Source organism: Pogona vitticeps, chromosome 14, assembly GCF_051106095.1.
Source record: "Pogona vitticeps strain Pit_001003342236 chromosome 14, PviZW2.1, whole genome shotgun sequence".
Classification (NCBI taxonomy): domain Eukaryota; kingdom Metazoa; phylum Chordata; class Lepidosauria; order Squamata; family Agamidae; genus Pogona; species Pogona vitticeps.
In genome coordinates this window covers 10,942,435-10,970,076 of record NC_135796.1, presented here as the reverse complement: position 1 = coordinate 10,970,076, position 27,642 = coordinate 10,942,435, and the positions used below count along the sequence as shown (strand labels likewise).

General features: G+C 44.8%; 2 protein-coding genes across 7 annotated transcripts in view; both read right to left on the bottom strand.

The window, feature by feature from the left end:
- Positions 1-27,642, bottom strand: part of UBE2L3 (ubiquitin conjugating enzyme E2 L3) — a 227,381-nt gene that overhangs the window by 97,471 nt on the left and 102,268 nt on the right. The window lies entirely within an intron of this gene.
- Positions 105-27,642, bottom strand: part of HIC2 (HIC ZBTB transcriptional repressor 2) — a 131,100-nt gene continuing 103,562 nt past the window's right edge. For all 5 annotated transcript variants that reach the window (XM_072983156.2, XM_072983152.2, XM_072983157.2 and 2 more), the window contains one exon: positions 105-12,000. In XM_072983156.2, the coding sequence (XP_072839257.2) occupies positions 10,239-11,963 (1,725 nt within the window). In that variant the 5' untranslated portion in view covers positions 11,964-12,000 and the 3' untranslated portion in view covers positions 105-10,238. The remainder of the gene's footprint in view (positions 12,001-27,642) is intronic.

Here is a 27,642-nt window from a genome sequence, read left to right as displayed (position 1 = left end):
CCTCACCCCACCCTCGCTGAGTGGCTAGGCACAGTTGCTCATGAGAAGTGTGTAAAGGCAACCTCACCCCACCTTCCATCACAGAGAAAAGACAAGCACAATGATAGTTGTCAATCAACCTTTTAATGAAAAGTTCATAAAATAACAGTTTCTCATCACTGTACATTAAGACTGCAAATTACTGAATGCTGAGATCATATTATAATTTTCTGTATTCTTTTTTTAATCTTTCCCCCCAATATGACACTTAAGAGTTGCAGATGCAGTACCCGGCAACCCTTGACCTGAATTCAAGCTCTTGAAGGAAATGAACAGAACACTGAGACACGAATGTCAGATGCGCTGGAGAGGAAACATCTGAGGCTTTTGGTACGACCGAGAGTTAAGGCTCAAGAAGGAGGTGAGGGAAAGGCAGTGCTGCTTTTCCAGTTAGAACTTTAAAAAAACAAACAAACAAACACATCTTTGTCTTAATAATCTAAATCAGGCCTTTGCTCTCTCTCCTCCCCAGGAAGTGGGAAAAAGAGAATCGCATTTCATAATTTCAGGAAATCACGCTTGGCGCCTTGTGATTTAGAGTTACGTGAATGAAACACACATACATAACAGGCTATTTTGGGTAGTAAAAGTAAAAAAAGCAAAACCCAGGAACTATCTTGCTATGACTTTTCTAAAGATGTTTCTCCCTAAACTTAAGAGGACATCTATATTATCCTGTTTGATCCGTGAAAAACAGTGGTCAGGTCATCCACACCACTCGTTCGATCAGGGCAACAGGATGGGTCAAAAAGAGAGAGAGAGAGGGACATCTATTATCATAAAATGTTCCTTATCTTCTACATCCTTTCGAAGAGCTCTGAAACACAGGTTAAAAAGAAATAAAGAAGTTATTTATTGCAACATCCATTGGAGGTATGAGTGAGGTAGAAAAGGGGTGTTCGACCCCGTAACATATTGAAGCTACATGCCCAGAGATGGGAAGGTCATCACAGTGCAGAAATCTCATTCTGGACCTTAGTAGCATCTATTCCAGAAGAAATTCTTTCTTTCTTTTTTTTTTGGAAGCTGTACATTTGGACTGTAACAGGGGCCCAAAAGCTGGGCCCAACAGGAAGCTGCAGTGAGCTGACAAGAGAGCAGGTAATGCGGACAAGTGACGCAGAAGGACGTTGACCAGCCTGATCACAAGAGATTTGACCAATACGAGAAGCAATGGTATACGCTAGCGAAGAGACGTAAAAGGATTGTTTCGCCCTGCTTATAAACTCATACAATAAACGTTATTTTCTTTTTTAAAAAAAAAACTCTGTGGTAAACAGTTTTTCATTTTTCTAGAGGCTGAGGTGATGTTCAAGTATACAGGGGGGTGATTTGGGTTTCTGGATGGGTGAGAATAGATAGACCAACAGATGGACACAGTTTTGTTTGTATAAACATCCACTAGCGAGAGAGCTTAAGTTTCCAGATGTTTTAACGTTTTATTGCCTTAAATTCCGCTCCAAAGAATCTGGGCCAAAAAGTGATGTGATTCACAAGTGGGAAAGCATTACGTTACCCCGATGGTCCTTTGAAAAAGAAAAAAAAAAAGGACAGGGCGGGATCTGAACTTGAGGAGGGCAAGGGGTACTTCGCTCTCATACCCTGCTAGCTGCTTCTCCCCCCTGGCAAAACAAATTAACATGTCTGGAACCCCGTACATAAGAAGGGCTGGGTGGCCCATTCAGAGTAGGAAAAGAACAGGCCAGGAAATGACTAGCCTTTGCTTATTGCTCCTTGGATCCTGAACAGCCGTCAAGATCAGATATGATGCCTATGTTGCTAATGTCAATTAACTTTCCAGAGGTCCCTTCTTACTTCAAAAAGGAGGACCACCCTGGCTGTCCTACATCTGGGTAGGCAGGGAAATAAATCTGGTAAGCCTCCAGATGTTTTTTGTGTTTTTTTGGCCCAGAATTCCTCTCGTCCTTAGCAAACCCATTGTGAAGGGCTGTGGGTCCTGTAACTATTAAACATCTAGAGCAGTGGTTCTTAACCTTTGTTACTCGGATGTTTTTGAACTGCAACTCCCAGAAACCCCAGCCAGCACAGTTGGTGGTGAAGGCTTCTGGGAGTTGCAGTCCAAAACTCCTGAGTAACCCAAGGTTAAGGTCCAGTGATCTAGAGGACTACGGCTGCTTACCTCTCTCCTTAGGACTAAATCAAGTTAGTCCCAATCAGACCAGATACAAGGAGGCCATGGATCTTCCATACCCGCTTGATTTATGAAGTCCCATAGATGCAGTGGGTTTCTCTAGTTGGGACTAAGGACTGGATTCCCAGCACGGACGAAAAAGCTCTTGAGTGTTAAGTTTGGCCTTCCAGGTTTGCTTTAGCTTCAGCCTGCTCATGGAGGTTGGCGGCATCCAGAGGCAACCCAAGCACATTCCACCGGCTGAGAGGAAAAGACCCCCCCCCCTGAAATCCGATTACTACCGAGGGATGCAATTAAGAACCTACCCATAATGACGAACAGCGCAGAATGTATTATGGCAAAGATTGGGTGTCATCCTGAGGATGTAAACTGCCCCAAAGACAGCAACACCTGAGTACATACGTGGGTTGGATGCGAATGCCCTGCAGACCCACATCAGTCTTAGGAGCATCCTCAAGCACAACACGTTTTTTTTTCTCTCTCTCTAGCTAATCTCTTAGGAGACTCACCTCACTGCCAAAAAATATCTTGACCATTATTGCTTCGACTGTAAACATCGAGACGGGCGGTAGCGGTGAGGATGATAGGAAAGGATTGGGAGGCATCAAGGGTTTCCTCCCATTCGAGCAGCCACAACAATCACAGTTAAGGCTGCCCCCCCCCTGCAAACCTGCTCTCTCCTACAGTTTCGTCACCATCATTTTAAAAAGTGGGAACAAAACAAATCGTTTTTGACCTTTTTAAAAATAATAATAATGAAATACCATCAGGTGTTTCCCCCTCGAAATCTGACATTCCTGCATTTAGAACAGAAGTGACATGGTTATTTTAAAAAAAGGAAAAAAAAAGAGAAAATACTGCTTACCCAGACTCTGACCAGCACCACTCAAAATCAGTGCTTTTTCATACTTGCTGACATGCGTGCACGTATGCACGCATTCACACACACACACACATGCACGCAAGCACACATACACACGCACACAAACATATGAGAGGAAAAGAAGACAGGAAATTGTATACGAGTGACACCATAATTGGAAACATTTAAATACAGCAAAACAGAATTTGTCTTCTATGAAAAAAAAGCTACAAAAGTCCAGTCTTTGTATTGTCTTCACAGGTTATGGTTTATGGCTATGCTGAGAGTCTCTGAGTTTTTTTTTGTTTTTTAGTTTTAAAACTTTTTTTTAAACACTTTTTTTTTCTGAAATCCTGTAGCAAAGACCCTGCGGACACACCTTTTCATCTTTTGCAAATGCTGAGTTTTTCTTTCTTCTCCTTGCAAAACTGTGCATACAGAATCTTGAGAAATAAATACATTCATTACTGCAGATACATATTGATACAAAAAAAAACAACACTGTCAAATAGTGTTTGCACCATCTTTGTTAGATATACAAGACCAGGCAAAATTAATACGTTTGTTTTCCATCAGCGTCTCCCCGACTTTTCTCATCCCAACATTTTCATTCCATTTTTTAAAAAAAAATGAGGTGGCTTTGGCATAAAAAAAAGAGAAAGAATAAAAAAATAAATTAAACAAGAAGATCATCATGTAGTGGGAGTCCTATGTAATTTTGGAAGGTAGATGCTTCAGAATTATAAATGTTGAGTGATCATTCTTTTTTTTTTTAACTTGTATTTCAACAATGCAAAACCAAGCATGCCTTTTTTACATGCCTTTTCCCTTGAGAGAAAAAGGAGAGTATAAGGAGGGTTTTTACATGCATCGACTACGAAGGAGGAAGCCAACCAACCGAGGTCACAAACGGTCTGATGAAACCACTGGGGGCGGGAGGACGGAGTGACAGCAAGGCAAAAAAACAGCTTGCTGCAAGGTTCAAGCGGTCTGTGTCGCAGAACGAGATGTGTACGAACACCCAAGATATGCGACGCCCGTTTGGGAGGCCGCGTGCAGCAGAGGGAATCCATCTTGCAACGTGGATTACTTGACTTCCAGGTTCAAAGAGCTGCATGTAAAAGCTCCCACCCCATAACAAAAAAAGTCTCATTGGAGTGTATTCGTCCAACGGGTCAGAAAAAAAGGGTGCAACCTCACACTATAAATCCTCTAAGCAAATTGGCAGACGAATCCATACCCTCTGATTCAGGGAGGGCATCTCCTGGCTATACAGATACATCTGGCTGGCAAGCCCTCTTCATGCCTGCAGAAGGCGGCCAGCCAAAAAAAGCCCGGTGCCCTTTCCCTAAGGCTAATGCTGCTCTTTGGCGCTTTCTATGAACTCCTGCCTGTCTCTCAAATAACTCCAGGCTGGATTAAAAGCCCGGGGTGACTTCTCTTTATCTTATTGCCAATTCTCCCCATTGAAAGAACAACAGCCCGCGTCCTTACAGCGGATGTTCAACTGCTCCATGTCGCCACTCAAAAGATGCTGGCCCACCCTTGCCTCAGAGGTTCAATCGCCAGCGGGAATAACGGCGCAGACACCTTGATATGCACGATGTCACCTGTAGTAGCCTGATAAACTCTTTTTAATTCTCCCCTCTGTCCCCTCAAAGGAACCTGGGGGTTTCACGTGGGGGGCTCTGCAATTATTTCTGAGAAGGGCAATCCTGCTCTCCGGCACAGAGTTCTAAATCCCTTGCAAAACCAGACTAGTTAAAGTGGAATCGTCTACCACTGTGAAACGCAGATATATTTGCAGTCTACCACTGCCTCCTCCTCCCCCCCCCCGGCCTTTCAATGTGGCACCATATGTAATTTATGATTAATGGATGCCATTCCTTTTCATACAGTATCCTAATAGCCACACAAGTCAACTTTTATGCAACTTCTCCTGGGTCTTGATAACAACCTGGTTGATCCGCATCATTTCTAAAAGGAAACCTCTCTCTCTTTTTAACCCAATTCACAGGACACCGACCACTGAGCACTATGAGAATATGTGGAGGGATGGGTGATTTGCGGCTTGCAGGTTATCACTACAATTCTCATCCTCTTTGACCGCTGATTGTGCTGGCTGGGGCTCATTGGAGCTGGGAGTCCAATGTTTGGGGGGGGGGCACAAGTTGCCAACCCCTGAGGCCGATCCTGGAGAAGTCAGGGAAAAAAAATACGTGGGAATACAGATTTTCCCCCTCCCTTTAGAATTGGCAATGAACATTTTAAGTACAGTATTAGCCCTTCCTCCCACACCACTTCTTGAAATAGGCTTTTGACAGCTAAACCAATGGAAAAAGCAACAATTAATTTTGACTGGCCCCTATGATCTGTTGAGGTCTGTAACTGTAAAAGTTTATGTAAACAATGAGATAAATATATTAAATTTTTTTTTCTGAACCAAGTGAGGTTTCATACTCATTCAAATGTGCTTTGGTTTAAAAAATAGTTTTTGTGAATTTGGGTATGAGCTATCTTTTATTTTTTAATACAACTTTTTCTACTTATTCTTTATTACCCTCTCCTGTTACTCCAAAAACATTCAGGATCTAAACTGACTAAAACATACAGTTAAGCTGCCTGGCCTCTGTAATTGTACATTTAAGGGAAAAAAAAGTTTTTCCCCCCCTCAGGAGGCTCTTTCTGTATCTCAAAACAAAAACAAACAACCAACCGAAACAAAATGAAATGCCACCCCCTCCCCGCCCCCACCCCAGACCTCTTAAAATCTTAAATATGAAACTAGTGTTTTGCTTTCTCATTAAAATACAGAAAATGCTGGATACAATACTATGTCGTACAAATGTAGTTTTGAGTGTCCAGACCCTCTAAATGAGCACTGAACAGTCCCTGAAGCTTTGAATATTATTAGATTTCTCATTATTATTGTCAAAATTTGAAAAGAAGTCATTAATTCAGCATATGGAACACACTCTACACAGCTACATTTGTGAAAACAACGGGGGGGGGAGACACTTTTTTCCCTCATGTTTGTACAATACTTGCGCTGTACACAGACTTTTTGTCGTATTGTTTTAAGTGCTGAGGGGGACAATTAAAAATAAAAAGGAGTCACTTTTGATGAAGGTTTTTTTTTAAAAAAAATACAAACAAAAAAAAAAACCCGAGTCCTGAAACACCAAGATTCCAAAACTTCAAACCATAAACAAAACGATAATTCCAAACCAACTCTTAAAACCCCCACCCACTCCGCACCACACACAAAAACTATTGAGAGTTTAACAAAATTCTAAGGGGTCGAGGTATAGTATTGTATTAGCTACACCCTTGGGCTGCTCTTTGGATGATTAAAGATGGAGGCTGATCAAGCGGCAACTCGGCAGGACGGCATTACGCAAGAACGCAAAATCACCAGTTGCATCTGCTTTCCACAGCAAAAAATCTCACCCCGTAAGATTTTCCACCTGGAAGTTAAGTGGAGAGATGCTACCAATGACCGCATTGTGCGTACATGTGATTGTATACCCTTTCCCGGCGAAGTCGCCACTTGGAATCCACCAACTGTCTTGGCTCAGCTGTAGGCTAGTCACCAACGCTTCGGCTTGGTCTCGTTAATGCGGATTCTGGTCGACACCAGTTTGGAAAGCGGTGGGAACGTTTGTTTCTGTTGAGTTGCCTTCATGGGTTTACACAGCATGGAATGAACGCGGTCGGTTGCTTTCCCGTTCTAATGGCAGTGGAAAGCAATGGCTTAGGAGAGGGGGTGGAAGAGTTAGGGGGTTCTGCTTTTGGGGCAGGGAGTGGCGAGGTAGGAATACAAGCAGAATAAATCTTGACTCTCAACTTCAACTACCAGCTTAGTGGCTCAGGATCAGCTCTGAAGGCATATCAAGAGTCAGGGAAGGTCTGGAGATCTTTGAGGAGTGGGCTGGGCTGGTTCAAACCAAGCTCCAGCGATGTCCATTGCTGAGATACTAACATCTTACAGCTGTGCCCTGGCACTCTTGGCAAAAGCTGGACATCAAGGAGTTTTCCATTCCCTACTTTGTAATTCACAGAGGCTGGGACGGGACGTGTCTTATTTTGGCAAAGAGTGTACCAACTGACTGGGGATTTTCCTATGGTGACTTCCAGCAGTGGTCCACGGGTGGTCACACTGTGTGGTACTTGGGCAATCACCCCAAAGGAACAACTGTAACAAGAATACTTGGAGAATTATGTATGGGCATAACTGTAATTTCTTATGTATAAGGGTACAGAGTCCATTTCCACCTTTATTCACTGGGGAAGGAGACTGCTTGAAGTACTCTTCAGAGTTGGACTGTCCTTTCCATTGGAAAAATTGGGGGGGGGGTGTGAGCCTTGAGAATATCACAAAAGCTGCGCATGGAGCTGTAGATCAAAGTGTGTGTTTTCGCCCTTATCGCTTCCCACAAATGCAGGCAATGAAACTGGTATCCTTAAAAAGTGTAGGTAATATGGAGATTCTGCTTCCAGATTAGTGGTCTGGCAGCTACACCCACAAATTCTAGGTGATGAAGCTGTTGCACTAGAACAGGGGTTTTATGGAGTTAAAAAGCAGCCCCTGTGTTAAGTGAGGTAAAGTTACACAGAACAGGGAGGGACTTCCCTGTAATGTAACTGGGTTTAATGTGATTAAGTTAAGTGTGCATTTGCGTGAAGTTCTGGTCTTGAGGTTTCCTTAACTATTCATTCATAGTGACCCCCCAAAATCTTTTTTACAGATAGGTTCTTTCCTAACAAGGGGAAAAAGTTTATGATGGCAGAGGGCAAATGAAAGCTTTATCTGTGTTTTATGTGAACACACTCATTTTTATTTCTTCTCTCTCTTATTTTTGGTCTAAACTTAAAAGACAAAAAAAAGTTTTTTGTTTTTTGCTTTTTCTTTTTTTAAGAAAAAAAGAGACATAGGGCTTTGGTGAAACCCTACCAATAATAATAATAATAATAATATTAATCGTCATAATAATAATAATAATAATAATAAAAAGAACAATGGTTTGAGCAAGAAAGTTAAGGAGGAAACAAAACAAAATTGTAAACCTTACTCAATTTAGATAGGGTCGTTCTAAAGGGACTGCAAAATTTTTACCACCCCACTCCACCTATGGGGAGTAAGTAGCAGGCAGTGGGCGGCGGCAGGGGGGGGGAAGAAGCCATCACTTTTCAGAAAAGGTCACGCCAACGGAGTCGAGGGGCCATAAAATAGCAGGCGATACCCTGTCCTCTCCTCCTAAACCTATAGCAGCTGTTGGCTATGATGTCTTCTACAGATGTTGTAAGAATTTCCTTTCTCGCTCTTCCGCTTCCCCAGCTTTTGTGTGCATGCGTTGAGATTTCCTTAATAACGGCGACAAGAAGAACAATTATATTAAGAAGAAGAAGAAGAAGAAAAGTACGCCCACCCCGCCCATCCCCGAAAGGGAGGATATGAAACACTTTGGTGGCACTTCCCTCACATTCTTATTGCACTCTGGATCCTATTTGTGACTCTCGCCTGCCACATCGTTCCTCTCTTATCCAGTCTGATGGTTGTGCGCAAACCCCAGAAGGGTTGGGGAAAGCAACAGATTAAGAGATTCCCCCCCCCCTCCGCCAATAGCATCCAGGTTCAATAAACAAGGCTGGGAAGGGCCCAAAAGCTTTTTTTTAAAAAGTTTCCTCGTGGATAGAAAAATCCGTAATTTGGTGAACACCGACGGCCGCTACAGCGCTATTCACACGGGCCATAGGCTTATAATCTACCTATCGTCTTTGGCCAAGTTTTGCTACTATCATTATTTTTGCTGACTTCTTGATGGAAGGACGGGGTGGTAAAAAAAATCCCTTAACTTTTAATTTAGTTTCTACTTTGTACACTTTACTTACAACCGGGGGGGGGGGGAGGAGGGTCAAAAACACCACGCCTAATATTTCACTAACCATCTTATTGTTCTCGTGAATTCAAGAGGTAGCAAAGGGAACGGGCTCTTCCAGACAGACCCATTCATTAGTGGGGGGAGGGGGGAAGCTAAACACACACGCGCACACGCGCACACACACACACACTCACACACAGACACACAAAAATAAAAATTAAAAAAAAAAGTACCTAAAGGAACTTGTAGCAATTCCAGCCTACGTCAAACCCGCTCCCCACCCGCTTCCATGGTTACCAGTTCTGACAATTACATAAACGTTAACAATGGTTTTTTTTTCCTCTTAATAACACAAGTACCTCTAAGCAAAGAATATCCATACGAAACTAGGAGGAAAACAAAACAAAACAGAAAGACGACCCCTGCTCAGTTGAAAGAAATTTCCTTGGGGGGAAGGACGGGGAGGGGGGACGGCACACCCAGGCCTGGTTCAGTCATGGATACGGCTAAAAAGAGAGGAGGTCAGAAGGAAAGAGGTCCATGTTTGTTTCTCCAAGGCTAAACAGGATGAACTCCATCCCGCCTATGTGTTATGGGGGGGGGAGGGCACTTTCCTCCTATCAAAACCAAGAATAACAATAAAAAGAGCATTTTCTTTGGGGGGGGAGAGGGTGGAATCCAACACAAATAGGCCTCAATGGACAAGAAAGGTCTTAAGGCCGGCTATCCGTGCAAATGGGTACGACTGGAAGAAGAAAAAAACGAAGACTACTGCTAGCAAGGGTTAAGCGTTGCACAGCAGAACATCGTCGTGCGCCTTTTGGTGCAAAGGAATTAACATTTGGGGTTGAGCTTTGTCGTGACGATTGCAAAGTGCTAATGAAAGGAAAGGAAAGGGAGGGATCGGCCACAAAGATCACCAGCTCCTTGTGTCGTATCTCCCGTTCTTTCTACATCCTCCTTTTTTCCGGTTCCTGGGCTCGGAAGGGGAAAGCTCGGGCCCACCCCACAACTTGCTGCATGGAGGGGCATTTTCGTGATCCAACCTCAGGCGAGCAGAAGGAAAACATAAACAGGGAGGAGTAGCGATGGACGAAACAGTGCCTGATGTAGGATGGAGAGACTAGGAAGAAGAGAACAGAGGAGAAAAGAGAGAAAAGCTTGGTTTGGTTTGAAGCCTCCCCATGACTGAACAGGGAAACGGATGGCCCTTCTTTGTTTTGTTTTGTTTTAAAGCAGCAAGTCTAGGGAAAGGTTATGTTTATGGCGGATGGGCTCTGAGCTCGCTGGCAGAGTCTTTGGCTTATGTAGGAGAGGTATGCATTCGCAGGTGGCTGATGAGGTTGCGTTGCTGGGTGAACTTCCCGCCACACAGTTGACATTCGTAGGGCTTTTCCCCTGAGTGGACGCGCATGTGTTCTGTCAGTCGGTACTGCCGGGTGAAGCGCATCCCACACTCCTCACAAGCGAAGGGCTTGAGGCCCAGGTGGCTGCGCATGTGCCGCGTCATGGTGCCCCGCTGCGTGAACATCTTGCCGCAAATATTGCAAGGGAACGGCCGCGTCAGCCAGTGAGTCTTCTCGTGCTGCCGTAGAGTGGCCGGATCTTTGTAGCTCTTCTCGCACACGGAGCACTTGAAGGGCCGGGATTCCGTGGTGTAGGGCTGGTTGGGGTTGGACAGATCCTCCGCCTCTTCCTCCTTGTCGTCGTACGCCCCTTCCTCCTTGATGTAGAGGTCTTCCTCCGTGTGTTTCTCTACGTGGGCGTTGAGTTGCTCGGAGCTGGGGAAGCCCTTCCCGCAGGGGATGCAGACGTAAAGGTTGTCCCCGAAGGCCACCGGCTCGTAGCCTTCCTGCCGGTAGACGTAGTTGGTGCTGGTGTGGCCTCCGCTCTCGCTCTCGCTCTGCCCGCTCTCGTCGCTGTTCTCCTTGCCGTTCTCTACATCCTCTTTGCACGGGAACGGCAAATCCGGCCCGTACGCCGCCAGGCCCAGGTTCCTCTCCGCCGACTTCGACAAGGAGCCCATGAGGATGCCGTTGGGCAGCCCCTCGCCCTCCTCGCCCCCTTTGCCAGGGAGGATGCCGCCTTCCTTCCGGTCGAAGGCGCTGTCTTTCTTGATCCACTCCTTCTTGCGCGACGAGTGCCGCAGGCTTTTCCGTTGGCTCCCTTCCGGGCGGTCTTCGCTCAAGTCCATTTCCATGGGTTCGCAGTGGTCAGCAAGATTGGGGGGAGCCCCGGCGTTGGACTCTTCGAAGGGTGAGGCACTGTTGGCTGCAGGGGCCGAGGCAGGTTGCGGGGAGCCGCGCTGGCTTTCGCCATGCTGCGCGTCGTCCTGGGCAGCAGCTAAAGGGAGCGGGGGGCTCTTTTTCGACAGGTCGAGCCCAATCTCTTGGTCCCCGTTGCTCCCGTTGGCGCTGCTGCTGCTCCCGTCGCTGCCGTTCTTGCTGATTCCCCTGCTGAAGGCATGTGAATTCTCTTGGTTGGAACTGCTGATGAAGACCTCGTCGTCCGAGATCTTTCCCTTTGGCATCTCCTTCGAATGAGAGCCCTTCATCCCCTCAGTTGACCCTGAATAACGAGTTATGACGGACGTGGTGGAAAGTCTCTGGCTACGAGGGGGCCTCCCAACGCCGGGGGCGCCGCCCGCCCTGGTTGCAAAAGACCGCCCGTTGCGTTTCAGCTTTTTTCTGCAGAGAGTAGCAAGTTCAGGTAGTTGGAGGTAGCTTGCAGCAGTGAGTAGAGCGTTAAAGTTCTGTTCACCAGGCTGGTCAGTCATTAAGAGCTTGCCAGTATAAATAAAGTCCAAGATTTGCCGGAACACGGTCGGGTTGACCATGTCAGTATCTAAGTTGATCAGGTTGTCGTGCAGGACGAGGGATTTGAAATACATGCTGCTGGCGGCCAGAATGTTCTTGTGAGCGCGGAAGAGTGCATTTTCTACGACAATGATCACATCACAGAGGAAACCTTTGGCTCGTTGCTGGTTTAGCTGCAGCAGCAATTGTTTGGCATGATTTGGCAGTTCCATCTCCACCTCCTCTTCCTTTCCCCGTTCACGTTATCACCTAAAACCAAGACAGAACAACAACAACAACAAAAATGAGGTAGAAAGAACAAAGAGGGCGAGTTCATTTCTCTTCTGCTCCAAATACATTCCAAAAACTGCTCTGATGAAAATAAACACAACCAGACACCTTTAAGGATCCTTTTCTCCTAGTAATCACTGTTACTCCATGTCCTCAAGTATCTTTCTATTAAACTAATAGTAAGATTACAATTTCTGTTCCTTTTTTAAAAAAATGGAGCTGAGCATAATATTTGATCTCACCACAGATCTGGCAGCAGTTATATAGAAGCACCTAACAACAGCAATAAAATGTTGCAGTGTATTCCCCAGCTTTTTTCGGACAGATGTCTGAATACTGTATTTGTCAGCCTGTTTAAAATAAGAATCATGTGACCTCAAGACAGTTAGGACCTATGGCACCCCTTTCCAGGGTTTTCTAGGTAAATCAATAGTGGTTTATCCTTCTCTTCTTCTGGGGGTGCTTTGGAACTGTGCAGCTTTCCCAAGGCCACACAGGTTGGCTCTTCTCTCAGGAGGCTCAGCGGGGGGGAATAAAATCCCCAACCTCTGACTCCACAGCCAGGTACCTAAACCACCGAGCTAGGAGGCTTCAAAAACAAATTTCTGTCATTTCACAAATATACTATATTTTCCATGTATAAGACTATACTTTTGTCTAAAAACTAAAATTATACACGGAAGCAAGCTGAGGAGAGGACAAAAACAAGTGGAGGGGAAAGCAGGGATCAAAGTGATTCTGCAGTGCTTTTATCCCTTTCCCCTCCGCTTGCTAAACCCCACTTAGATTTCTTAATTTTGGGTTTAAAAAGTGGGGGGGGGCATCTTATACACAGAAAAATACAGTATATCAGAAAACAGTGAAACAGCTTTATTTTACAATGGTTCCATTCCAATGTGAGGGAATTTATTCTTAACAATCGGAGTCTGCTTACTAGATAGAAGGAATGCTGTGACTCACAACAGACTCAAGCAACATTGATGACCTGAAGAGATAATTATCAAAGTGGAAGGGAAAAGCTGTGTAGTCACTGTACATTTTTGTGCATACATTCAGATATACGTACATTACAGCCAGATCCCCACACAAGGACTTTATTCTTAAAGACCCAAAAATTTCTTTCCGTAAGACAAAACAGCAATAATGGCTTACCAGAAGCAAATATCAGAGGACAGGAAAAGGAGGACCACAGGATGCTACCCACTGTTATAAAGCCACCCCTCAACTGATGCCCTCTGCAATTCTTGAACTATAATCCCCATCAGACTGAGCACAACCAGAGATTATAGGCATTGTAGTTCAAAACATCAACTGTAGTCCAGGATGAGGAAGGCTGCTCTAAGCCAATACAAATGAAATAGCTGGATTTTAAACAATTCTTGATACACAGCCTTATAAAATGTAACTGAACTGATCCTCTCAAGTAATTAACAAAATTAAAACCACCATAAACCTTTGAATTAGCACAATTAAAGCTGAACATGGAGAGGCCCACACTTTGTAAACCCTAGAAAACTAAAGGCTACAAAACATGTTTCGCAGGCCCCATAAATAAATAAAAAGACATCTTTGCAACCTAAAAAGGTATTTTTAAAAAAATCTTTACACCTGTCTTCCTATTTTCCTCCAAAGGAACATCACTATAGCACAGAGAGCAGTCCCAATCTTAAAAATCAGCAATCAGTTAATAAATTTACAATTAGGTGTAGCTACAAACTGGGCTACAAACATTTCAAAGTGAATAAACATCACCACCATCATTATCATAAACCTCTGCCTTCAAGTCAATTCTGACTTACAGTGACCCTTTTCAGGGTTTTCCAAGTAGACAGCACTAAGAAGTGGTTTACCCTTCCCTTCCTCTGGATATGCCGTGGGACTGTGCAGCTTGCCCAAGGCTACACAGGTGGGCTGTTCTCCCAGGAAGCACAGTGGGGGGATCGAACTCCCAACCTCTGGCTCTGCAGCCAGGTACTTAAACCACTGAGCTATCCAGCCAGCTAAGGTGGGCACAGAAGTTTTAAGATCTTCTTGGGCTTTCTATTCATTATTCTTAGCACAGAAGTACCTAGCTATGGGTGTCATTGTCGTCGTCATCATCATCTCTTAGAGCACAACACCTGTTCAGAATCACAGCCCCTAGTCTCTCTCACTACGTAATCTGATCTTTTGTTCCTCATTTACTTGCTAAAAGGGAAAGTCGGACAACCACCCCTAACATTTAGTGAATAGCGAAGCATGTGAAACTAATGAAAGATGGTTTATTAATAGGAAGGGTGCCTCTGAAAGACTTTGTGGGAGGGCTAAACGTGAGATGGAAAACACAGAGTGGATTCAATTCTAAAACGAATGTAAAAGGAAATGAAACCAGCCCCACATCTTTCAGTTATAAAAATAAATGGAAATGTCTAAAGAATTGATTCCTTTGAATTGTTTTCCATTTGTTTCCCTCGGGATGGAAACGTGGAACAGGTTGGAATAGCATGCACAGTTCATGCAAAGATTATTGGAGGTAGGTAGTGCAAGTGACAGCTCTAAAACGGAAGCATTTTGTCCAATGTGTTTGAAATTGGACAAATCTAATGGCTCCCCGGGCAGCAAAGCACACCTGATGCATCTCATCGCGAAGGAAACATAGAAGTTAAACAGGAAAGAAAAAAACCGCAATGGAGTATCTTTTCCCAATGTCATCTCCCTGACCCACCAGATTCTCCCAGGCTATACTCATCCGGGCGGGCACCCTGAGGCAAGCCTGTAAGTCATCTACAAGAGGTCAGGCCTTATTCAGAGTGGCACCAACATTGTGAAACCAGCTCCTAGTAGAGCTATGCTTGGCCTCCTAAATATTACCGTATTTTTCCGTGTATAAGACGCCCCCATGTATAAGACCCCCCCCACGTTTTAAACCCAAAATTAAGAAATCTAAGTGGGGCTTATCATGTGTAGGGGGAAAGGGATCAAGGCCCTGCAGGAACAATTTGATCTCTGCTTTCCCGTCCACTTGCTTTTTTACTCTCCTCAGCTTACTTCCGTGTATAAGACAACCCTCAATTTTTAGTCTAAAAATGTTAGACAAAAGTATATTCTTATACATGGAAAAATACGGTAATTCAAAAGGCAACTTAAAATGCTACTTTTTAGAGAGGATGTACACCCCACCCCATGTGATTTACACCTCTAGTCCCACTGTTTTATGGCAAATTTGTGGTTGGTGCCATTTGTTTTGATTCGCTTTCAACTTTTTAGTATGCATTAGCATTTTATACTGTAGTGTGTCATTTACTACTGTCGTAAACCACCCAGAATAGTGCATCGCACTAAAGGGATGGCATGTAGATCTGATCAACAAATTAAATTAAAAATAATAATAAATAAATAAATAATAAAACCACGTGGATTCCTTCACTGAAGCAAACAGAAGATGAAGCTAACAGAAACCAAATAAATACAGAAATGAGTGAAAAAAGCATTTTGCTGTGCATTGCCTATGCAGACTTTAAGGTTATATGAGACATAAGGCAATTATTGTGGATATCAACATGCTCAGATGTCAAGGTTCATGACCGAAGTCCTCTTCTCGATTATTCTCCACCAGGTGAACTGTGGTGGTAGGTGTTCCTGGGTGCAGAGAGAAGACATTCTGGGGCTTCAGCGCCATGGTTAAGAGAACCATGTTTGGTCTCCATGCTGCTGTTGCAGATTTTGTGGGTATGTGATATTGCCAATACAATTTTTTTTTTTTGCTTTGGGTTTATTTTTTTAAACTTTTTTTTAAAAAAACCCTAGTACTTTTTTGCAAGCTGCCATTCACTTCAAAATCAGAAGGGTAGGTAGAGAAACTCAGCTAAGAAAACAGTGGTTGCCATTCCTGGAGTTTGCCCAGATATTTTTGAACGTCATCTCTCCGGAAACCCCAGCTTAGTGTGGCCAGCGGAAAAGTGATGGTGGGAACTGGAACTTTACGACATGTGGGTACCCAAAAGTTTGGAACTGTGATAATAAAGTGAACTGAACTGCCAGAGAACCACCAGAACACTCTCAATACTAGAACAACAGAAGAAGGCGGAAAGAGCAAGACGGAGGTCTTAGGAGACAGGAACACTGTCTATTTTCTACTGCTGTGAGGGCCCATCCCATCTCAGACCATAAGGATACTGCAAAGCGTCTGAGAAAGAAGCCTCTGCCACTGCTTGCATAGCTTTGATGGCTGCCTAATAGAGATGGGCATGTCTTCGTTTAGCCGTTTAGTCGTGTCCGACTCTTCGTGACCCCATGGACCAGAGCACGCCAGGCCCTCTTGTCTTCCACTGCCTCCCAGAGTTGTGTCAAATTCATGTTGGTTGCTTCGCAGACACTGTCCAGCCATCTCATCCTCGGTCGTCCCCTTCTCCTCTTGCCGTCACACTTTCCTAACATCAAGGTTTTTTCCAAGGAGTCTTCTCTTCTCATGAGATGGCCAAAGTATTGGAGCCTCAGCTTCACGATCTGTCCTTCCAGGGAGCACTCAGGGTTGATTTCCTTTAGAATTGATAGGTTTGTTCTCCTTGCAGTCCAGGGGACTCTCAAGAGCCTCTTCCAGCACCACAATTCAAAGGCATCAATTCTTCGGCAGTCTGCTTTCTTTATGGTCCAGCTCTCACTTCCATACATCACGACAGGAAAAACCATAGCTTTGACTATTCGGACTTTTGTTGGCAAGGTGATGTCTCTGCTTTTAAAGATGCTGTCAAGATTTCTCATCGCTTTCCTCCCAAGAAGCAGGCGTCTTTTAATTTCGTGGCTGCTGTCCCCATCTGCAGTGGAGCCCAGGAAAATAAAATTTGTCACTGCCTCCATATCTTCCCCTTCTATTTCCCAGGAGGTGATGGGACCAGTGGCCATGATCTTAGTTTTTTTGATGTTGAGTTTCAGACCATTTTTTGCACTCTCCTCTTTCACTCTCATTACAAGGTTCTTTAATTCCTCCTCACTTTCTGCCACAAATCAAAAGACCCGATGAACTGGGCTGGTCCACAGTTTGTTTCATGACCCAGTTTGGACATCCCGTTTGTCCGAAGCAAAAAAATGAACTTTTTCCCCTTTGGAGTTTCATTCGCATCGGCAAAAAAGGGGATGCCCGCCCACTGCCCTGTCCCTCCTGCCACCTCTACAGGCGCCACCTCCAGGCAAGGGCATGCGCAGAGGCAGTGCCCGGCTTCCCAGCGGGTGCCTCTGAGCACGTAGCCATGGCGGCAGGGGCGGCAGAAGCAGGTAGCCCCCCTTCCAGGCATGAACTAGAAAAAACAAACCGTAAACTTTAACTCGTATACCGCCCCCGTTAGTGCAATGCACTATTCTGGCAGGTTTAAAATAAAACACAGACAAGAACAGTAAGATAATAAACAAATGGGCAAGAATATGCACACCAAGTAATAATAAGACGTGTATTATCCCAGGGACGAGTGGGATAAGATGCATTGGACCAAGCAGGTTCATGATGGAAGACTTCTCTAAAAAGGAAGGTTTTGAGATGCCTTCTGAACGTTGGAAGGGAGGGAGTCAGGGGTAGCTCCATCAGGAGGTGATTTCAGAGAGTTGGTGCCACAGCAACGAAGGTCCGACCTCCAGGAGAGGACTGCCTAGCCTCCTTCGGAGTGCCCCTCCCCTAGAAAAGCATCTCTTGGGTGGAGTGAGGAGATGACCCAGCGGAAAAGGACACTCCCAACAACTTACCATCGTCCCAAACTATGGAGGGCTTTCTAAATAAGCATAAAAATATTTGGCTGTTGTTTAAAAGAAACACAAAAGAGGCCAAGCCTCTCTAAAGCCTTCTCCGCTGAGCAACTTGTGGTAGATAAATGCAACCATCTGCGGTATAAACAGAGTTATTAAACAGGGCAGCATGGAAAGAAAGAGCTCATCCGTACAGCTGGGCTGCCCACCAAACAAACAGGTCCAGCAGGAATTGCGGCATCTGCATTAAGACGAACGCCAGACCTGCAGCTCTTTGCCAACATTTGTTATGCACAATTAAAGGATGTGGCGTAAAAAAAATATATCATAATAATTAGCAGAGAGGTGTTACCATGAGCACCCAGAGTGCCAAAGCATAACAAAGCTTTGTTGTTTAGTCGTTAACTTGTGTCTGATTCTTTGTGACCCCATGGACCAGAGCACGCCAGGCCCTCCTGTCTTCCATTGCCTCCCAGAGTTTATTCACATTCATGTTGGTTGCTTCGATGACACTGTCCAACCATCTCGTCCTCGGTCGTCCCCTTCTCCTCTTGCCTTCACACTTTCCCTACATTAGGGTCTTTTCTAGGGAGTCTTCTCTTCTCATGAGATGGCCAAAGTACTGGAGCCTCAGCTTCAGGGACTGTCCTTCCAGTGAGCACTCAGGGTTGATTTCCTTCAGAATGGATGGGTTTGTTCTCCTTGCAGTCCAGGGGACTCTCAAGAGCCTCCTCCAGCACCACAATTCAAAAGCATCAATTCTTCAGCAGTCAACCTTCTTTATGGTCCAGCTCTCACTTCCAAACATCACTACAGGAAAAACCATAGCTTTGACTATTCGGACCTTTGTCAGCAAGTTGATGTCTCTGCTTTTTAAGATGCTGTCGAGGTTTGTCATCGCTTTCCTCCCAAGAAGTAGGTGTCTTTTAATTTCGGGGCTGCTGTCGCCATCTGCAGTGATCATGGAGCCCAAGAAAGTAAAATCTGTCACTGTCTCCCTATCTTCCCCTTCTATTTGCCAGGAGGTGATGGGACCAGTGACCATGATCTTAGTTTTTTTGATGTTGAGCTTCAGACCATTTTTGCGCTCTCCTCTTTCATGCTCATTATGAGGTTCTTTAATTCCTCCTCACTTTCTGCCATCTGAGTGGTATCATCTGGATATTGGAGGTTGTTGATATTTGTTCCAGCAATCTTAATTCCGGCTTGGGATTCATCCAGTCCAGCCTTTTGCATGATGTATTCTGCATATAAGTTAAATAGGCAAGTGGACAATATAAAGCTTATCGTACTCCTTTCCCAATTTTGAACCAATCAGTTTTTCCATATCCAGTTCTAACTGTTCTTTCCTGTCCCACATATAGATTTCTCAGGAGACAGACAACGTGGTCAGGCACTCCCATTTCTTTAAGGACTTGCCATAGTTGTGGTCTACACAGTCAAAGGCTTTTGCGTAGTCAATAATAAAGCTAGAAATGAATAATAAACAGATTTCTGCCAGCCAAGATGAAACGTTTTTAAGGCCAGGGCTCTGAAACTCGTAGGTATCAGGGCATGGGATAGAGATGAAGTTAAGACTGGGATCACTCAGTGCCTGGATGTGAGACAACCAACAACATCAACATCATCTTAGAACTGCAGAACTGGAAGGGACCCTTGAGTCCAGCCTTGGTCAAAGAGGCTGAGTGCAGAATTGAACTCCCAATTGAACCTCCGGCTCTGCAGTAAGAAGGCTTAAACCACTGAGCTACCCAGCAGCTGCCCGAGAACTTTAGGCTAAATCCATTTGTGAGTCCTAGAGCAGACCTGCTGAATTCGACAGATCTGATCTAGGTAGCACTAACAGCTGAACCTAGCCTTTTATATATCACTCGCCTGAATTGCAAGATGGGAGAACAATAATTTTAGAACTGCAGAACTGGAGAGAACCCTATGGATCATCCAGCCCAGCCCGTCAAAGAAGCACAGCGGGGAACCAAAGTCTTCACCTCTGGCTCTAACTAAACCACTGAGCTATCCAGCAGTTCGTAATTTAGAACTGAAAGGAACTATGGCGAAAGTCAGGTGGTATGTTTTACTATGGCTTACTACAGCTAACGAGCTGAGAATTTGGGAGACCAGGTTCAAATCTGACCCGGGCCATGAAAGTCAATGGACCTGACTTCCAACCATGTACATTCTCCAATCCTGAGCTACCTCACAGGGCTGTTGTGTAGATAAATTAAGAATGAGGAGCCAAGGATGTGGCTTTGAGCTCCCTGGGGGAAAGGCACAGTATGTGAATGATAAACAAAGAAAGAAACAATAACCTTGGTTAATAGAGACAGGTAACTGACCTTGCCTGACGAAATACAGACCTTTCCTTCAAATGAGTAAAAATGCAGAGGATCAATAAAAACCTGAATACTGTATATTTTTAGAAGGGGGGGAATAACCCTCTCTTTCTATATATCTACGTATATCTATATCCCACACATGTATAAAACGGTTACCTCCTCCCTTTCAATATCATTTGCTTTCCCCTGCATTTTCTCTTTGGTTACTGCTTATGACTTGCATGCACAAGACCCAGGATTTGGCCCTTTGCCACCATCGCCAGCAGCCTTGTCATCTTTTATTAAAACTGCCTCTCTCAGCTGCTTGTATCTTTTGCCGGAGCATCAATTTGGCTCTGAATGACCAAACTTGTACAAGAAGCCAGCTCCTTGACTAGGTTGTGACAAGATGTTATCTCTCCAGATGCTTCATCTGCACAATCAATTTTCAAACAAAGCCTTTTATGTATCTCTTGATCCATCAAGCAAAAGCAAAGCAATTGGAAACCTGCAGAACTGCAGAGACTCTGCGATAAGATGAACAAACACCCCTCGCCACTTAAGCAAGTTCTGTTTCTAACTGCAAAGCTGCTCCTTTGTACTGTTTGGCCCCAAGTCTCCATCGAGCAGGTACCACCCACTTACAGTGATGCCTCGGAAGACGAATGCCTTGCGCAACGAAAAACTCACAAGACAATGCGTTTTGTGATTTTTGGTGACTCGCAAGACAATTTTTCTATGGCTGTGCTTCGCAAGACGAATAGGAATGCATTAATTAAATTTCAATGCATTCCTATGGGAAACAGCGCTTCGCAAGATGAAATTTTCGCAATACGAAATGACTCGTGGAACAAATTATTTCCGTCTTGCGAGGCATCACTGTATAAAGCAAGCAAAGCAACCTTTATTGGCATAAAGCATCACTGTATTTTTAAGCCAAATTTGCAGATTGATGCCTTTTCAACGTTGGCACTTTAGTGTCAAAGATTATAGTTATTTTATAGTTCAACAATTAAGTTCCCTGACTCAAGGAGGGTCTCAGGACAAGATGTCAAGCCAAACATCTTATTTGAAGTTTTATCAGGCAGGATGAATTTCATGAAAAGGCATTCGAATAGACCAAGAAATAAGCCAGCATAGCTTGGCTGTACAAGGCTGCTGGTGTCATTTCAGAAGCATAGGTGTGGGTGGGAATAGCAGCTATATAGTGAGAAACCTACCACCTCAGACTGGCTCGGCGCGAGATAAAAATCAAGTGCGGGAAGTGAGGCGCTTCCAACAACAGAAGATTACATTCCATGTAAAGCAAGCAAGCAAGCAAACAAACAAACAAACAAACAAAAATGACTAAAACATAATCTTTCCAAACAACTGCTTCTTTTAACAATGTTTGAAGATTAAGGACTCATGAGTGGTTGTCAACGTTGGGACCTCCAATGTTAGTGGATTTCAAATCTGACAACTCTTCTTGGATATTGGTTATCCTGATGAGGCTTTCTGGAAACTAAGGTGCAGTAACAACAGCTGGGAACTCAAGCTTGAGAGCCACTGTTCTGTGTTCAACAGCTTCACTTGCATTCTGCCATGCAAGGGGTTTGTTGGACGTCTGTTTCAAAATCCTGCCCCTAGGCTACTCCTGCTTAAGTACGGTGGTGCCTCGCTTTACGATTGCCTCACATTACGACAAAACAACTTAACAATGATCTTTTTTCGATCGCAGTTGTGATCGCAAAACGATGGTCTGAATGGGGGAATTTCGCTTTGCGATGATCAATTCCCTGCTTTGGGAACCGATTCTTCACAAAATGACATTTTTGAACAGCTGATTGGTGGTTTCAAAATGGCCGCCACATGGTTAAAATGGCTCCCCGCTGTGTTTAGGGATGGATTTCTCACTATACAGGCAGTGAAAATGGCCGCTGTATAGAGGATCTTCGCTGGATTGTGAGTTTTTACCCCATTGGAATGCATTGAACAGGTTTCAATGTGTTTCAATGGGGTTTTTATTTTTGCTTTACGATGTTTTTGCTTAATGGCAATTTTCCTGGAATGGAATCGTCGTTAAGCGAAGCACCACTGTAATCCCAAATCACAGACACGGATGCTTAAGATGCACTCCTTCCTCACCCCAATGAAGTGGTGTCATTCCGCTTTCTCTCCAGATTTCATGTTCACAGAAGCCATGCTCTTCAAAGAAAACCCCTCCATTTCTTACCATCTTCTCCCTCTGCAGAGAAGAACTGTAAGATTTGAGAAAGGCCACCCAAGACACGTGGAGAAGCGACAGTGGCATCATCGAAGCTAAAGTTCTCTCTACAACAGAGGTGAGCAATAACCCCTCGCTATTTGGTCTCCTCTGGATGGCTACCCTCCCCTCTAATATGCCAATTTGGGGGGAGGGGGAGGATATAGTACATCGGCTGCACTCTAGCCACACATTTTTGACCCCTTGCTTAGCATGGTATTTACCCGGACTCTGCTTTTAGGAGCTAAGGCAACAGCCTGGATATTGGTGTGGGAACCCCTTCACAGAAGTAAAACATGCACACAATATTCAGAAACACCACACCCCCTTGCATAATTCCCTCCCTCCCTCCCTCCTTTTTTTTAAATAATGTTTATAAAACTGAAAACTAGAGAGATTCAGGAGAGGAAAGCCTCTGTAACACAACACATGATGTGGGCATCAAATTTACCACCTTAAGGAAAGTCAGTGTGGTGGAGCAGACAAGAGTACCCGGGAAACTGGGCTCAAGTGCTTGGCTGGCCATGGAAAGTTCATGGCATGATAAGCCACTCTTTCGAGCCTCTCATACAACTTTGAAAGCCTCGCCAGGCTCATCATCATTTTGAAGTTACTTGATACAGTTATATGAACAAGAGCACTCTTAAGATGCAGTGATGGTGACTGACTCTGATGGCTTTGGGTGAAGATTAAGCACATTTACGAGAGACAAGACTCATTACGATGCATCAAGATTTATACTTTAACCACTGGCATTTACAGAGCAGCCGTAGGACTAGACCTACCATCAGGAACAGTAAGGCTGCCTCAAGCAATAGGTTTCTGGAGCAGGGAGCGTTCCAGCTGTCGCTCCTGGGCCCCTTGCCCGTTTTCCTCTCTCAGAGGACAAAGCTCTGAGTGCCACGGAGACTGTTCTGTACGTCCTCTAAACTGACCTGTTGTCTCCAGGTGCCGGGAGAAGGACTTTCCGTTGCCCATGTTGCAGGGAAACTCAAACACCAGTCCAATTTGTTCCTTCAAAATAGGGCTCTAAGGGTCCCGTCTGGTCTTTTGTTCACAGTAAGGAAGCATTTGGGGCCAGAGATGATTAGAGGTGGAGAGCTTTGATCTGGCTTGATTGCGCGCTTGTGCCTATATTGCCTATACTGGTCACAGATCTTACTTGGCCGAAAACGTATGGATGGCCAAAGGTTTCCTGCCGACTCTACACTGACATTGAGAGAGAGACACACAAACACAGAGAGAGAGAGAGAGAGACAGACAGACAGACACAGCAGTACCCTGCTAGACGACGACCCTGCTAAACGACGAACCTGCATAATGACGACATTTTGTGAGTGCTACAGCGATTCACAAAACAGTGATTTCAATGGGCAATTTTCGCCGGATGTTGATTTGGTCCGTGCTTCACGGATCTATTGTTCGCAAGACGACGATTTCTACAGCTGATCGTCGGCTTCACGGAATGGCTGCCCTGTGTCTTCCGGACCCATGCTTCGCAGGACAGCCATTTTTACAGCTGATCGGTGCTCACAAAATGGCTTCCCTATGGGCAATCTTCGCTGGACAAGGTATTTTCCCCATTGGAATGCATTAAATGTGTTTCAATGCATTCCAATGGGGAATCGCATTTCGCATGACGATGATTTCGCTAAACAGCGATTTTTCACAGAACGAATTATCATCGTCGTGCAGGGCACCACTGTAGGTAGGTAGGTAGGTAGATATGTCAGGAAGAAAGTGACTGTGGCCAAGTAACTGTATCACAACCACTTTTTTCGGTTTCCCAGGGGCTTCAGGTAGGCCACTATAAGGAACAGGATGCCGAGCTAAAAGGTTCTTTAGTTCAGGGATGAATAAAGCAAGATCCTCCAGATGCTCCCGGACTGTATTGCCCAGCATATCCCCATCACTGGCTATGCAGGGCAAAGCTGATGGATGCTAAAACACACCAGCATGAACTGCTGGACACATCAATGGTTTAGATCTCTAGCTGCAGAGCCAGAGTTTGGAAGTTCAGTTCCCCCACCATGCCTGCTTGACAGGGGCTGGACTCAGCGATCCACAGGCAGGTGTTTCGCCCATCCCTGCTTCCGTCTTGGTCCCATGGGGCTCTTCTTGTATCTCGCAAGACCTCAGCACTCTTCAGACATGGCTGGTGCTTTCCCCCAAGGCTCTGATCAGCAGCAAAGGTGAAGCAATTAACAGAACCGACAGGCAAGCAGAAGTTTGGGCAGACTTGTGCTGACGTTGCTACAGGAGACCCGGGGGGGGGGGAATCTTCTGCAAGCGCAGCCAAAATGCTGGACCTCCAGGCAGAGTCAGGGAATGCTTGGTTATTAAAAGACAGACTGGGCCTGGGGTAGACCACAAGGACACTTCTGGCTATGTGTGTGTGTGTGTTTTTAAGACTGGGGAGCTAGCCAAGGTGATGTTATTGGATTTACCTGTTTTTAATTTTATTTGCCCATGTAATGCTTTTCTAACACAGAACTCAAAGCTGTTGAACAACTGCCTCTATCCGAGTAAGCAGCTGAAAAGAGCATCCCGGGACTATTCCTACTCGATTCCCAGGAGAGGAAGCTGAACATGTTCCATATGCGTCGTCTCCGACACATTTTTGGTATCACCTGGTGGGACAAAGTTCCAAACAGAGTAGTCCTAGAATGAACTGGAATTTTTAGCATGTATACATTACTGAAACAGCGACGTCTATGTTGGCTTGGGCACGTTGCGAGAATGGCTGACGGTGAGATTCCAAAAGATCTTCTGTATGGAGAATCAGCGCAGGGAAATCGCCCCAGAGGGAGACCGCAGCTGCGATACAAGGACATCTGCAAGGGGGATCTGAAAGCCTTAGGAATGGACCCAAATCAGATGGGAAATCCTGACCTCTGAGCGTTCAGCCTGGAGGCAGGCAGTGCAAGACGGCCTCTCCCAATTTGAAGAGACCCTTGTCCAGCAGGCCGAGGCAAAGAGGCAGTCACAAAAGCAGCAAAATCAGGGAGCTGGACAGGGGACAGACTGGATTTGTGGAAGGGATTGTCACTCTTGAATTGGCCTCCTCAGCCACAATAGATGCTGTTCCAAGTCCTCCATACAGAGCACGTTACCATTGTCTCTCGAGACTGAAGGATGCCTAATCTAAAATCTCTGGACCTCCAGAAGCCTACACCCTACTACAGTACTAGCTTTTCAAAGCAAGGCATGACTGACTGGGGACTGGTTCCGGGTGGGACATGCCAAAGTCTCCCTGAGCCCACAGAGGGCCCCCATCCCCAAGCTTCACAGACCCCAATGCTGATCGACTAGCAAGAGAACACCTGTGTCATTCATTACTCATTCACATACACACAAACGCACACACAATAAGACTTCCTCTAAAGGATAAAATCAGCTGCTTTGAAGCCTTGGAGCTTCAAAAGTGCCACTAAGGGGGGCGGGGGACGGACACACCAGAGGGTGATACCAGCACCCTCAGAGGAGCTGCAGTGTCGCTAAAGCAACAATCCCTCTCCTCCAAATCTGGACGAAGTGACTCCGATGTTAGGTAATATTTTTTTTTTCATGATAGCAAGCAGAAACCCTCCCTAACAAGGTGGATAAAAATCAATGATTTTCTTTAAAAACAAAACAAAAAAACAATCTAAATCATAATTTAAATCAATATTCTAAACAAAAAAACCTACTTTTTATTTAAATCATCAAAGAAATCAGATTTTTTTTAAGTTGACATCATGATTTAAAACAAATCCAGCCTGCTCCCAAAGTTCTCCAACTCTGAATTTCACTCTGGATTTTGCAAGTCCAGATACCTGCCCTTGATTCCCAAGCAGAACATGTATATTAGAAATTCTCCAGTTTTTTAAAATGCAGTTTTCCATTTTTTTTACACTGCACACTTAACATTTCACTGCAACCTGCAGTTTAATACTGTCACCCGTTCTCCAGCTTGTGTCCCTCAATACTACCACTGTGTGTACAATGGTAAACCAACAAATAAAAGCTGAGCAGATTTTTTGAAAAGGCAAGGAAAACGGATGGAAAAAGATTTTCTTTGTGTGCTGCTCTGCTTATATGGACAGCAGACACAGTAAGATATTGGAGAAGAAAGAACTTGATGCAGTGAGTGGTGTGATCTCACCAAAACAACTTCCTATCAAGACACATTGGTATACAGTGATGCCTCGCTAGATGATGATAATCCGTTCCACTAAAATCGCTGTCTAGCGAAATCATTGTCTAGCGAAAAGCAAACCGTCGTCTAGCGAAAATCGGTTTGCGAAGCAGGGACCAAACATTGTCCAGCAAAATTTCCCCATAGGAATCACTGTTTTGCGAATTGCTATAGCAATTGCAAAAAGTCGGTGTCTAGCGAAAAAACTGCTATGCGGGGTAACTGTCTAGCGAGGCACCACTGTAACTGCAGAGGCCATGCATCATGACAAACTGGAATGCCTGCCACTTCCAATATTGGATTTTCAGAGGTTTTCCTTCTCCTTGCTCGAAACAAACAATATTGCTGTCCTGTTTGGCTTTTCAAGCCCTCGTGGGTTCCCCACGGCACCCGCTTCCAAATCGGGGCAAATAAAATGGGCTTCTTGCCAAAAAAAAGTTAAAGCCCAGCCCAAAAGGAGGGGTAAATACTTGACCATCTCGTAATGATCTCCCCCTCCTTGCAGGGAACACATAATGAGAAATTGTCCATATAGGATGTTAATGATATCAGTGTTCAGAGAGAATGGAAATGCAAATATTGCTAAAAAAATAAGAACCATAGTTCATTCCTAATGAGAACGTGGACTTTTTTTTTTGGTTCATATATGTAGTGCATGTCTCCCTTTGTCCAAAGAACAAAGGGTCTAACTGTTGGTCTTATTCTAAAAGCAGGTGACCTGGTGCCCCCAGATGTAGTAGAGCAATAGTTCCCCACCATGAATAATCCAGATGTTCTTGAACTGCTATTCCCAGAAGTCTTCACCACCAGATGTGCTGGCCGGGTTTTCTGGGAATTGCAGCCCAAGAACATCTGGGTTACCTAAGTTTGGGAACCATCATATTAGTGCATAAACTCCACCCTACTTAACAGCCTATCCTCCATATTACCTTACCCGGGCTTCATGCTCTGGAGAGGACACTCCTCGATTCAGAGCATGTTACCATAGTCTCTCGAGACTGAAGGATGCCTATGATGATGATCCACCCTACTGTTGACAGACAGGGATTATGGGAGCTGTAGTCCAAACATCTAGAAGGTACTAGGTTGCCTATTGACAGCACGATCCAGGGCAGAACTGATAATGGGCAAACCATTTGGGTTTGGAGAGGGGAAGAGCAGAGGTTTTTTTA